Source organism: Artemia franciscana, chromosome 19, assembly GCF_032884065.1.
Source record: "Artemia franciscana chromosome 19, ASM3288406v1, whole genome shotgun sequence".
Classification (NCBI taxonomy): domain Eukaryota; kingdom Metazoa; phylum Arthropoda; class Branchiopoda; order Anostraca; family Artemiidae; genus Artemia; species Artemia franciscana.
This window is the reverse complement of record NC_088881.1, coordinates 17,355,613-17,369,921: the sequence shown is the minus strand read 5'-3', so window position 1 is coordinate 17,369,921 and position 14,309 is coordinate 17,355,613. Positions and strand designations below refer to the sequence as shown.

Sequence of the window (14,309 nt, the reverse complement as noted above, 5' to 3'; positions counted from 1 at the left end):
CACAATTAATAATCATTAAAACATTCGAATTCTGTAGTGATTCAAAGTCACTTTTACTTCATATGCATACATAATCAATTAGATTCATTGGCTTTGCTAAATATTTTCATTTTTAGAATTATTTCTAAATTGTTAAATGTGCTTTTGCTCTTGACGAACAATCATTTTTGTCGCGAAAAATTCCAGATAAAAAGAAAAAGTATTTTTTTACTCGAAAATGATCTATGTTAAGTGGCTAAATGGCCAATTTTTTTTCTTAAACATTTGTGATGCAATCAAGAACAATAATTACGCTGAATTTCATTTTCACAAATAAATACAAGGACTGGGCTCAAGAAAGTTTCATCCTGCTTCCGATACAAATTTAGTCCAAATTTGAAAAAGGAATCAGTATTTCTTCATCTTATAGTTTTATGAAATTCTAATTTCTTGTTTAAAAAATGGGTAGTTTATTTTTCTGAAGAATAAAACAGAAAAATTAGAAGACATTTTTCTAAAGCGTATTTTGCTAAAGTAATGTTCAATTAAATTTTTGTGGTTCCTGTAGACCTCTATAATCAATCTCAAAAAATTTTTCCTGCAAAGTTGAACTTGAACTCTGAATTCAAGTTCTTATTCCCTTGAATAAGGGAATTTTTCCTGCAAAGCTGAACTTGATACATATAAGTTATGTATGGATTATATTCATAAGCTGCTAATTGAGAGAAACATTAAAGAGTCAAAAGTTAATCCCTAACAGCTATTTTAATTTTCTGGAAAACAAACTTCTATTTTTTACTCTCACCACCAGAAAATAAAAATCACGACAGGAAAACTATTTATGATACTTAATGTCAGAATCAGAAGTATTGTTTTTGAGAACATATAATTTAGATTACAAAAGAAGATTATTAGCACTTGTTTTTCAAATTCTGAGAAAAATGTCTTAAAATGTCAGGAAATCCAGCTTTATCTTCGTATCCTAATTTTAAAACTTCTCATTTTCAAATTTTGATAAATAAACTCTTCACACTTCAAGAATCTCAGTGTTTCATAAAATTCAATAATTCTTCGAATTACATCCTGAATATTTTCCCATCATGAATTGTGCATGTTATCCCTCTTTGTGTTCCCTTGGAGCTAGCACAATACGTATTTCCACTTCTACTTGGAGGAGGGGGACTATACAATAAGAACTGCAAGAAGGCTATTGTTTGGTTTAGAAACAAAAAGAAAATTAGCTTATATTTTAGGGAGGTAAATATTGCGTAATGACCACTACTACGTTGGTTTTTAAAAGTCTGGCAGCCTTCTTCCGAACCCTTCCAGGCCACTTTTTTCTCAGTTTTTTTCAAATATTATGTTCGAACATATCTGTAAAAAAGAGTAAGTACGAATGAACTATAGTATAAAGAAGTAAAAATCCAAGAGAGGTAAATCATAGTATTTAGTACGCTAAGGGGTCAAAGTCTTAAAAATGTTAGTAGGTAAACTCTTATGTCCAAGAATTTTATCAAACATATTGGTAAACACATGCATTTATATTTAGTGTGTAAAATATTCCACTTGTTAGCACTTGCTCAGTAGCATATTTATGCAATTACCAGCTGAACCTAGGATCGTTGATTTCAATGTTCTAATTGGTGGTTTATTGATTTGTGCTTTTTCTTTTATCTATTTATACCTACTCATGATTGTGTTATTAATTAGAAGGAGCACAAACAGGAACTTTGAAGATTGTGAAAGTTGATCGCGCGTACTCTGGCTGTAGAGGAAGAGAAGAAATATTCATATTCGTCGAAAAAGTCAGCAAAAGTAAGACTTATTTACTAAGATATATACGTCTAAACTTAATATAGATAGCACTTAGTTCTAGTCTTATCTTGCACTTCAAACATTTGAAAAGTTATTTGAACATTTAAGAGCTCTTCGTTTTAGCGATTCTATGCCTAAAACCCTTTGATAGGAGGTTTCAACTTTTCTGGAGGTCACAAAACTAGATGTTTTCCAATGGAACTACGTAAGGATAGCTTCACTTATTCTTTTGAATAATATATCGAACAGTTCGTGGTAACGACCTGTAAGTAAGCGACCTGGCTCAATGAAAAACAAAATTTTGATATCAAGAGATATATCAAGAGAATCGGCTTATTATGCTAATTGTTAAGATTCGTTAATTTTTTTTTACCCAGGGGTAATCGTATCAAACTAACGATCCTAGGATATCAGAGGAGGTCTCATTTGAGCTGATATTAAAAGTTCTAGTGCCCTTTCAAGGTAACGAAAAAGATTGGAGGGCAACTAACCCTCCCCCCTACGGTCCATTTTAAGTTTGCACCTCCCTTTTTAAGAGTCAAAAGTGATTTAATGGCAACTAGCCCCCCCCCCAACCAGCCCCGTTTTTATCAAATGCGTCTGAATGAATTTAGAGATAGTCGTTTTGTTTAAGATAGACCAAAGATCATATAACAAAACTCTGGAGTTTTCACAACCCCTCAGAATCCGGGGGAAAGTATTGTAAATTATGTCCCAGGGGCATATATGGTTATTATGGGCGTAATAAACTCGTATAAAGTTCAGAAAGGGCTTATTTGATTAGAAATTGAAAGTTCTAGTTCCTTTTTTAAGAGTCAAAAGGGACTAGAGGACAACCAGTCCCCCCCTCAGCTACATTCTTTTTCCCAAATCCACCGAATAACCTTTTTGAGACTGCCATTTTGTTAAAACAAATTCAAAAATAATATAACAAAAACTCCTGGGTTGACACAATCCCTAAGAGCCTGGGGACAATGCCTTGGTTGCATATAAGGTTCTTATGCGAGGGTTTTTCAAATAGTTTAAATATACGATAAGCCCGACCCCACCCCCACTCAATAAAAAGCTTATTAACGATATTGTATTCCGAAAATTAAGGGAGTTGATATTTGACCCTCCCTCCATGGCCCGAACCCTCAGTAAAAACAACTTATTGACGATATTTTATTGACAAAATTGTTGAAATTCATCCCTGGCCATCAATTGCCTGATCCCTCCCCCCAAAAAAAACTTATTAGTTGTATTTTGTTCCAAAGCTTATAGGAGCTGACCCCTGGCCCTCAGTGGCTGGATCCCCCTCCCTTCTAATAAAAACGTATAAATGATAAATCATAAAACCTGACCCCTAGTTTTCCCTCCGTGGCCCCGTGATAAAAAAAACTATTGACGAAATTTTGTTCAAAAAATATGGGAGCTGATTCCTGACCCTTCTTTCATGGTCCTAACCTTCCCCCCTGCCCCTTTGACAAAAACAAAACTTATTAACCAAATTTTGTTCCAAAAATCATAGGAGCTAACCCCTGGCTATCCATCCAAAGCTAAACCCCCTCCCCCTACAAAAATATTCACAACATTCTCCCCAAAAGTAATGGGAGCTGATACATGGTCCTCCTTCCATGCCCCAACACCCTAACCCAAAAATAATTTATTAAAGATATTTTATTCTAGAAATCACGGGATCTGACCCCTGACCCTCTTTTCATGGCTTGACCCCGCAAAAAAAACTAATGGTATTTTATTCCAAAAATCTTTGGATTTCACCCCCGGCATTTCCTCCATAGCTCGACGTCCCACCCCTAGAGAACTCATTAAAATATTTTATCCTAAAATTATGGGAACTGAACGATGGTCCTCCCTTCTTGGCCCTTCCCCTCCCCTTCCAAAAAATTCCAATTAACAATTAAAAAACTTCCGATTAGCAATATTTTATTCAAAAAATCATGGGAACTGGCTCTCCTTAATGCCTCCCTCCGAGACAAAATAAATTATTGGAGAGGTCATGGGAGTTGACCTCTAGCTCTCCTTCCATGCCCCCTCCCCCACCCAAAAAAAATTATTCCTAAATCATGGGAACTCAATTTTATTAGCTCTTTCCAAAATTTTTAAGGACACCTATAAATTTGTCTCCACTACAAATAAGAGTTTGACCAATGCCAGTTTCCCTTACGGTACAAACATTAAGTCTTCTGCGTATTTGGCGCAGTACTAAAACGAATTATATTACAAATATTTTCTTTTTTGCTTGTTAAAACATTGAAAATGAAATGAAAATTGTAGTGAAATAAAATTTTGAGCTGATGACTCTTCAGCAATCAATATCATTATTTATCAATATATATGTCATTATTATATATCATTAAATAAAAAAAAACATTTTTTTTTCAGCTGAAAGTAAGGAGCAACACTAAAAATTAAAATGAACAGAAATTATTACGTTTATGAGGGGGTTCGCCCCCTATTCAATACCTCACTCTTTATGCTAAAGTTTGATTTTTGTTCCAATTCTTTAAGAATTACCCATGAATCACAAAGGGTGTTTAATTAGAATAAGTAGCTCTTTTGAAAGTACCAAAAAAGGCTTTAGTTTTAATTTCAGTAAAAAGTTTTAAGTTTTAATGTTAATCCTTACTTTCAGTTTAAAAAAACTTGTTTTTTTATTTAATTTCTGATTTTTTTAAACAATTCTGGGAAATTCGGCGCCCCTTCATAGAAATGTCCCTTCCCCCCATGAAAACTTCCTCCATGGAAATGTTTTCCCCATATTTTTAAATCAGCGTAAAATAGAATTCTGTTGATGTATCTATTGGTAATAAAATCCATTTTTTAGAGTTTCGGTTACTATTTAGCCGCTGGGTCTCTCCTTAAATTTTCGCTTCAGGTAAAGTGTAAAGGTGTTACTTTAAGCTTACAGTATTTTAAGGATCTTAATATAATTAAAATAATGGCAAATATAACCCCAGAACAGGATTTAGGAACTATGAAACAAGACCACTAACTCCATGGATTTAGCTTGTGTCTTGCACTCCTGAACAGCTCTGCAGGAAAATTCGAAGTTTTTGGACAAGGAATTTTGCGTTTCACATGCATAATATCTGACATTGTTTCTACTACTACTACTACTACTACTAGCAACTCACTGCCAAGCCAAGCCGCCTGAGGCCAACATAGCTACACAAGCTCCTCCTCAATCCCAATCTATTGAAAGCCTCCCTCTTTACACCCTACAAGAAAATTCCGGTTTCCCTTTAATATATCACTACTATCTCCTCCCACGCCACAGGGTTACGACTTGCTTTTTGTGGCAGTATTTTTTAAAATCGTATCCAAATTAACTGTAATGCCGAAAATCGACGCTCGGCGAAAGTGCTACAAAGAGGGGAAAACATAATACCTTTATGTTACCTAGTTAGTCACATTGCATTTACAAAAATATTTTAAATTCCTGCAATATCGATGAAGGTGAATTTTCTCGGCTATTTGAAAAGTCCTTAATAGTGGATGCAAAATGAAACGAAAAATATTGCAATTGTCGACAAGAAATAGTTTATAGTTGACATGAAAAATTACCGAAAAAATTACCATTTTAGGAAAAAAATAGTACTCCTTTCACAAAAGAATATTAAGAATCACTAATTTTTAAGGTAGTATTCAAGAGGTTCTAATTTGATGAAACAGTACCAAAAGTAGTACTTTCGTACTACCTGTGACAACCCTGCCACCCACTTTTTGTGAACTATGAGTGTTTTACAAACTGATTCAAACGCCAGAAATGCGAGTCAGCAGTCCCATGAAATTCTGATATTTGGTAAATAAACTTACTTTTCCTCAATTCTCTCTTCTACTAATGTACAATTTTCAGTGGCCGTCAGTTTTCAGGTAAAGTAAGGCTTTTCAAAGACATACAAATTTTAACAATAATTTCCCCACCCCCCTAACGGATAAAAAACAATAAAAATACACGAATCTTGGACAAATTCAACTGCGTCCAGAATATAAAATTTAGGCTCTCTACAGTTAGTCGATCATTCAGCTATAGAATGGTCAACTTCCACGCGGACGGCGCAAGTTAGTTTCTTTGTCGACACATAGTTTTAGTGTTTTCTAAGAGATTGAAATAGTTATTAAAAAAAAGAATCAAACTAGGAGGGAAGGGGATAGGTAATGAGCCAAACATGGCCCTAAACTATCTGCAAAAGTTTGCTTTTTTAATCTACTTTGTTTTTGGGATTAATAACCAACTATTGCTGAAAAATAAGCAATAATGATAATAACGATATTTGTAGTAGCAACTGCCTTATTAGCAGTTCCTGTTCATTCAAATATTAATAATGTACAATTGATTAAACCTATAGTCAGAATGTTTGTATCTAGGAAAAAAAGATTCAAGTAAGTATTTCCTCCGTAAGCGCTATATATATATATATATATATATATATATATATATATATATATATATATATATATATATATATATATATATATATATATATATAGCAATTTATTTATTTTTTTGCCTGCGTATTAAATGGATTATGAGAATATCTTTAATATTTATGAATATAAGGATAGCAGAAAATTAAGAGAGCGGGGGTAGGGAGAGACTTACTAATCAAGTTGGTCCATACGTCTCTGCCGAATAAATACGCCCTCAAAATAAGCGCTTTCCATAACATTTTTTTTAAATATTTGATTTAAGCGAACTGTAATCTAGTATTTAAACATATTCTTTAAAATAAATGGTTTTCATTTATGACCTTTTTCCTTCTCGGAGGTGAATCTAGGATTCAGGGATGTTTATGGTACACTATCTGTTATTTTGTTGATATCTGTATATTCCGATATATTACAAAAAAATGTCAGCATAAGTAAAAACAGTGTAAAGTTAAACTTTAACCAAGCGAAAACAGAAGTTGAGATATATGCAAGTTTGATTTCCTTTTTTTTTTTTTTTTTTTTTTTTTAGAGAACATCAAAGTCCGCTTCTTTGAGGTGGATCCAGTAACTAAGGAAGAAATTTGGCAGGCATTTGCAGAATTTTCTGAAGCAGATGTTCACCACCAATACGCAATTTCATTCAGGTAGATTTATTTTTATAATAACTGCAATTAAATGTGATTTACAAGGCAGATAGTTTAGTCATTAAATTTTGTTATTTACAATCGCAGTGGAAATTGATCTTTTTTTTGGATGCAGAGAAAGTAGCCAGTGAATGTTTTGGCTAATTCTCAGATCATAATGTTCAACTGGGATTTTGTGAAATAGTCGCAATTCCAAAACATTTAAGGTTGATTTTTTGAACATTTTCGTGTTGTTTTACTTTACATTTTGGGCTGCCAAGAATGGGACAGCTCATTTCCTCAACCAAATAAATCGTAGGTTTATACCCGCTCTACAATCATACCGAAGAGTAATGCTCTTTTAAATGTGCCCTTCGATATCAAGTGGCCCAGACAAAAGAGATATCTTGCCGTCTCCTTTATTTATGTTTTTTTTAGCTCTGGAGAAGTTAACTGAACACTCCTAATTTCTGAAATACCTCGTATAAAGGGTTAGGCCTAACCCTCCCTTGGCCGAATTTGGAAATCTTTTGGAATCACATTTTGAAGACATTTTTTCCATACAAAAAAAATTGCGAAAATTTCAGATATTTATTCAGAAAAGACATGAAAAATGAAAAATGTCAATTTTGAAAGTGCCCTCATATGTGGACATTGCACATTACGGACGCGTGTGGAAACATTCGAAGAATTCTGGTCAAACAGGGGTTTGCCTCGTTTTACGGAAGAAACGTGTTTTATGTTTACAGGTCTGCTTGTGGCACGTCGATGCGTTTTTCTTTTCAGGTTTCAACGGTCAATGCCTGACATTCCATTCAACCACATTCCACTCTTTTGAAACTGACTGGGTCAGAATCCGTATTTGGAAGAGGCAAACAACCTTGACGTCTAGGACTTAAGCATATCCTAACTCTGCCCTTGTTCAGAAGTGACACTTTAACAGACGCTTGTAATTCTAGAAGGTTAGATTTCAGGCACAAGTTTGCGATGAATAATCCAGGAATTAAAAAAAAGTAAGGTCAATAAAATGACGAAACAGTCGGACCAGTTTGTTCACAGAGTCACTAAGTCTGTTCGCACGCAGTTCACCGACATTGTAAATATTTTCCTTTGCTAAAGTCTCTACGAGAGTGATTGAAGTGAAGAAGTTTTCAAAATAAACGTTCGCATTCTTCTTTTCAAGAACATTACAAATGCGAATAACAAAATCACCACCTAGGCCATGTTCAGAGTTTCGAGTGTGACTGCTGCTTCCCTGGTAAGGTTTGATTGAAGTCGTCAACGGATCCTGACACACCAGACCTCACCCGAATCTTAAAGCCCCATTTTGTAGGTTTTGAAGCCAAATATTGTTTTAGAAAATTCCTGCCTTGTAAAGATACCATCATTTTATCAATGGAATTATATCCTTCATCAGACATGGTGGATTTGTATTCACTGAGCAGAAGCTCGAAGAGAGGCCTTATCTTACACTACTTGTCTCTGTTACTTTGTTCCTGACTTGTAAAATGCAGGCATTCCCGGATATTCTTGAAACGCTTGCTAGATATGCAGTCAGCTACAAATGGTAGTCGCAAATACCTGGACCAATATCTCTCAAGCCTTGAATAGCGGACGTAGCTCATCACCAATAAACAGCCAAGATAAATGTGGAGTTCAGCAACGGAAAGACCAGGCATACATCCATTTTCCGCATATTGTAACATGTAGACTCACGGACTATCATCTCCAGGATTTTAGGAGTCATCAATGCTCCAAAATAGTTAACAGTGTCTACCTCTTCATTTCGATTTAAGAGGATGCTAATCTCACCGGGAAAAGGGGATACATTTGCTCTACTACGGTTGTCCCTGCTTACTTTCCATAGCCTCACCCTCTTCACTTTAGTTTTCCTAGCAACACTTCTTACTGATTTTGTAGAATTTTCGTTCCTAACAGTATCATAGCTATTTGTTGGATTGGTCGATATATTAGTAGCTAGTTTCAAATTATCATTATATCATTATTTTATCATTTTTGAGAAAGGTGATGGCTCTTTGTCATATGAATCACTTTAAGATACAACCTTGGCACTTGGTTGAGTAATTACGCTGTGACCAAATAATGTGTCTGCAGCTTCAGATGAGACCCAGATTGAGTATGGGCCGTTGTCTTAATCACTCGTAGAATCTACATCTAACTCTTCATCATTGATGCCACTTTCCTCGTCAAATATGATGTTGATGGCTTCTTCGTCAGCCAACTCACTTTGCATCTGAAAAGAAAATTTCCTTTGTCATTATCATTTTTTCATTTTTTTTTACAGTAGACAACAAACTGGTACAACAGACATGGACATAATGAATATGATCACCATCTATCTAAATTAAAGTGATAATTACAACTTTCACGGTTATGTACATATCCAGATGTATTACTATTAGTAGGGCACCGTTCTCAGACGTAGACAGTAGTGATTATGCATCAGGAACTAATTCGGACAATGTCCTCATGAGTGGACAAAAAGAATATACCATAGATGCTTAACCTAGATGCTTGTCAAACATAAAAGAGCAGCCAGCGTAAATACAATAAGCTATTTAATTCTGGAGAAAAAAACACGCATTCAAAAAACTTCTAGGCTAGATACTAAAAACTCAGAGTTTGAAATCACATTTTGTTTGCAAGCACAATGAATATTTCTGATATTGACTGCCCCTTGCGTAGGTTTTGAGACTTTTTGGTAGATGCCTAGCACAGTACGATAGAAACACCTATTGAGAAGAGATAGCACTGACATTCTGGTAAAAAAAAAACGGTGAGTTTTAAGCTATGGAACGTTAAGGGGAAGTGTCCTCAAAAAGCACCAGTGTCCATGAGAGAGTTAGAGCATATCATTAAAGAAATAAACAATTCCTACAGGTGATTGAAGTTGGCACTGAATTTGATGCTTGGGTGCTCAGTTATCAAGATCTATTTCCCATTGAGGAAATGCTCAGAAGGTTTTGTAATTTCTAGTCAGTTGAAATTGGATAACCAAAGCTGCATTTGACTTGGAATTACAAATTCGACAGACAACCCAAAACATATTGAGATTTTTACTCCTTAGTGTTTGTACTCTGCCTTGTTCTACGGATTGGGAATACCAACTTGAACATATTTTTCGGTGGTATTTGAATTTAGTATTTAAATACTATTTAATACTGAACTAACCAACTGTCATCTTTTATTTATTTAAATTATCCCTTTAACTTTCGTGTACAAATGAACCACCAATTTTTTTAGAACAAATTTCATCATTACAATCTGTTGTCACGAAGAGACCACAAAATATTGACATGATGTCAACATTTTCAAATCAAAATTGAATAAAATCAAACGAGGCTCAATAAGACAATTCATTGGAATTCAAATTAGAGTTCAATTATCAATTTCAATATGTCATTCTGAGTAAAATTTTTTGAATTTCTTCTGTGGATTTCTATGGGAATTTCTATTATCTAAAATAATGCTAATTGTTTGAACATTATATAGCTTGTTAGTCCCGGGAACCTGGAGAGATAAATGAGACAAAAGAGATGACAGAGTGCTACGTCTGTATATATTTAGTAGCTGTGGGTGCGTACAAAGGGATCTTTGGACCCTTTTTGTTCCAGTAGGCTTTGGGCCCGTACCCATAATTGCTCATATTTTCGTTACAGTCTTTTAGTTTTCAAAACTTTTCAAAGTTGTATCCTCAGAAACAAATCTTACAAAAGTGCTTTCCAGTGGGAACATTAAATGCTAAAACCAGAGGGATTGTGACTCACTCTATATAATTTATGCTTTAAATTTTGTGACTTCTACCTACATATGATGCCATTATTCCTTTTTTTCTGTTCATTTAGTGAGTTTTTTTCAACGGAATATTTGCATGAAGTTAGGTTGGAACAAGTACTGACACATTGACGAGGTGACTACTGCACAAATCGCGTTGTATTTATCATGAATTCTTAGATTACGAATGGACGAAACTAAAAAATAAAACTTCGCCACTCGCAGACCTCAAGCCCCTTTCAAACCTGTGCGTGATTTGGAAATTTAACAACAGTTATACAATATTGCAGACTCACTGTGCCAGAACAGGATGTCACCTTATCAGACTTTAAATTTGAGCAATTTTTCTGTTGCATCTAGTGTTATCGAAGTTGCATCAAAAATACAAAAGAAGCTTTTACATGTTTTTTTTTCTTATTTCATCATTCCAGTTTGTTTCATTCATTAGATGTTGGGTTTCAATTTAGCAGAAGACACAGTTTTCCACAAGTTACATGGTTAAACTTTCCTTTTGAGCAACCTAAGTACTCTGTAACTATTCGTTTACCAGTTTTGCAATTTTAGAGCTTCTTTAAAAATCCTTCTGTTTATGTAAGCGTCTAATATATTAACTTTGCTTTATATTTCACTTTTATTATTATTTAATTATTTCACTTTTTATCTACCCTAAACGTGCTTTTTTGTAGAACCCCTCCCTACCGTGACAGCACTATCGAGCATGATGTGAATGTATTCATGGAGCTTTTCAGACCAAGTGATGGGACTAGAAGCAAGTCAAGACCTTTCACATACAAACCTTGTGATAGACCAAGTAAGTTATTGAATAGAGTTGTTCTAGGATTTAAGAGATTACGATGAAGTCAGTTTTCTTTCATTATTAAATAAATACGAGAAGTTTTTTCAACTGAAAGTGAGCAACTATATTAAAACTTAAAGTGAACAGAAATTATTCCTTATATGAGTTGGCTGCCTCCTCCTCAAATCCTCGGTCATTGTGCTACATTTTTTAATAGTTTAAAAAATATTTTTAATCTTGTTCAACGGGTCTTGTGTTTTAGCAGTCGGTCTTACAGGATTTTGACAAAACATCAAACTTTAGCGTAAATAGTGGGGAGTTGGGAAGGGTCCCTCTTATTTTCCAAAGAGAAGTGAGAGAACCGAAAAAGGCTAAAATTATAACACCTGAGGTGCTGAGTTACTAATTTTTTTTTTAAATTTAGTGGTTGCAAAGTTAGATATATATTACTACAGATTGCGGATATGATTTTTAAAAAAGGGAAATACGTAGTGATTTTAGGACAACTTTACTTAAACCCTTTATAAGAAAGGTGAGCAGAGTGACATTTGTCATTATAGAGCCATTAGCTTGGCTTCTGTACGATACAAATTTCTTAGCAGGATTATAGTTTTTAGACAAAGAGAAGCTCTACTCTAGATACAGATTGAAGCGATCGAAGCGTAAAGAACTTTCTAGATTAAGGAGCGGGAGAGGATATATCGAAAAAATTCCCACTTGATTAATAATATACAAGTGTCGAATTCTCAAAATCGTTTGATCCTGAGTCTCTTAGATTATTAGCAGGCATTTGATTAATCTGATAGAAGAGCCGATAGAAGGTCCTATTCTAGAATGTTATCCCAGATGAAAGCGATGTGTTTATGTGTATTTAAATTGAATAAAAGAAAACTAGCTTTTTCGACTGAAAGTAAGGAACAAAATTAAAACTTAAAACAAAACAAAACTATTAAATATATGCCCTCTCCTCAACACGTCGCTCCTTACGCTAAAGTTTGAGTTTCGTCCCAGTTCTTTAGTAGCAACGCCTGAAACACAAGGGTCGTTTAATTAGAACAATAAGAAGCTTTTTTAAAAGTACTAAAACACTTTAGCGTGGAGAGCATGGTGTTGAGGAGGGCAACCCCCTTCATATTCGTAAAAGTTTCTGTTAGTTTTAAGTTATAATGTTGCTCCTTACAGACAGTTTCAATAGAAGGTAAACTACAAAACTAGCTGTTGACATAAACTAGCTGTTGAAAAAGAAAAGGGAAGATAGCTAGAAAATTATTTATTTCTCATTCCTATTGAAATAAAACAAAAAAAAAAATACGAAACGTTGCCACACTGAAAAACTGGAGATATATTTTACTATTTTTGAGGTCTATCTCCTTTTCGCTGCTCATGAAGAGCTAAGATTTGAAGGCAAGTCTTTTAATAGTCCTGGAAACTTAATTAAGTCTGAAAACATCACGGGTACTAAAGCCAAAATTTTAAAGTGTCCAAAACATACATTTAAGGAAAATGCATTGTTTATGAACTGAAAATACATTTTGAGATTAAATCTTAGCATCAAATCGATAGACTACAACTTTCACAAGAGAAATAAATTTTTCCTCTAAATATCTTTTGTGTTTACAAACTTGGATACAATACTATAAAAGCCCAGAGATGACTAAAAACTAGATCGAGATGCACAGAAATTCAAAAGTTTGAGGTTTATTTTACTTAAGGAACTGAATTCAAACAACAAAATCTAAACTGCCGAATAGTGTACGGTTCAGGTGACTACAAATCAAACCCATTGGAAGGCCAGGAGGTTTCAGAATGAAGAAAACGTATTTTCTTTCAACAACGAAAATTTTAAAATAAGCTTAGGCTAATAGTTTACAAAGTACGCCTCTGTTCCCAAAAATAAGGATGTTCTTGTACTTCAATATGTTTTTTCTTTCAATTTCTTTTGCTGCAGATGGTTCTTGAACAATCTATAAGGATTCCTTTATGTTTGCAAATGCATAGAAAGGTCTGCAAAGTTACCTCAAACAGTGGTAAATCTACCTAACAATAATATGACTAGTCACTAATAAAATAAGTATAAAATACAATGCTATAAAAACACATTTTCAAGGTGATCGATTGTTGTTTGTTTTGTTTTGTTTGTTTGTTTTTTTGTTTTTGTTTTTTTAAACTCAATAACTATATAATACTTTAAAATATTTAGTTATAAATTAGTTGATTATCAATCTTATAGGAAAGCGGGCTAAAGTTGCTGGCGATGATCAACCGTTTATGAACGGGGAACAGCTTGTTAATGTCTTAAAACTAATTCTTGACGAAAGTCCTCAACCATCATCACATATTGAACAAAATATGCCTGTGCCACTCACATTTTTTAATTCAGAATTTGATTCTTCAAGGCATGAAACACTGCCCATACCACAGGTAAGTTTGGTTTATTTTTTAATAATAAAGATTTTTTTTCAGAGAAACCGAAGAATGATTTCAAAGCTTAGAACTAGGAGAAATTAACTCATGTAGGAAATGAAACCTAAAAGTAAAATGTAAGAAGTCGAAAAAGATTTGTGACACGAAATGATGAACTTAGCCTTAAAATGAAGGGAATTTACCAAAAACGTGTGGTATTAACACCATCCTCAAAATCACTCTAACGTCCAGTTTCACTTACTCTTTACTGAAAACTAATCAAAGTGTCTAAAGAGTTTGACTTGCTTAATATTTTGTGTATTAATTTCAAAGGAATTTATTACAGAGAAAAAAACTGGTGAAAATATTACGATAATACACTAGTAACACTACTCTGATTGTAGCGAAGTTAGTATCGAAAACAATTTTTTTCGTTCAAAATGAACATTTTTCAAACTTTCTCC

The 14,309-nt window shown here is 34.0% G+C and overlaps 1 protein-coding gene across 1 annotated transcript in view; it reads left to right on the top strand.

Moving 5' to 3' along the window:
* Positions 1-14,309, top strand: part of LOC136039357 (transcription factor p65-like) — a 79,370-nt gene that overhangs the window by 34,210 nt on the left and 30,851 nt on the right. Inside the window, exons 5-8 of the mRNA XM_065723017.1 lie at positions 1,690-1,794; positions 6,758-6,872; positions 11,333-11,457; positions 13,673-13,863. Of these exons, the coding sequence (XP_065579089.1) occupies positions 1,690-1,794; positions 6,758-6,872; positions 11,333-11,457; positions 13,673-13,863 (536 nt within the window). The remainder of the gene's footprint in view (positions 1-1,689; positions 1,795-6,757; positions 6,873-11,332; positions 11,458-13,672; positions 13,864-14,309) is intronic.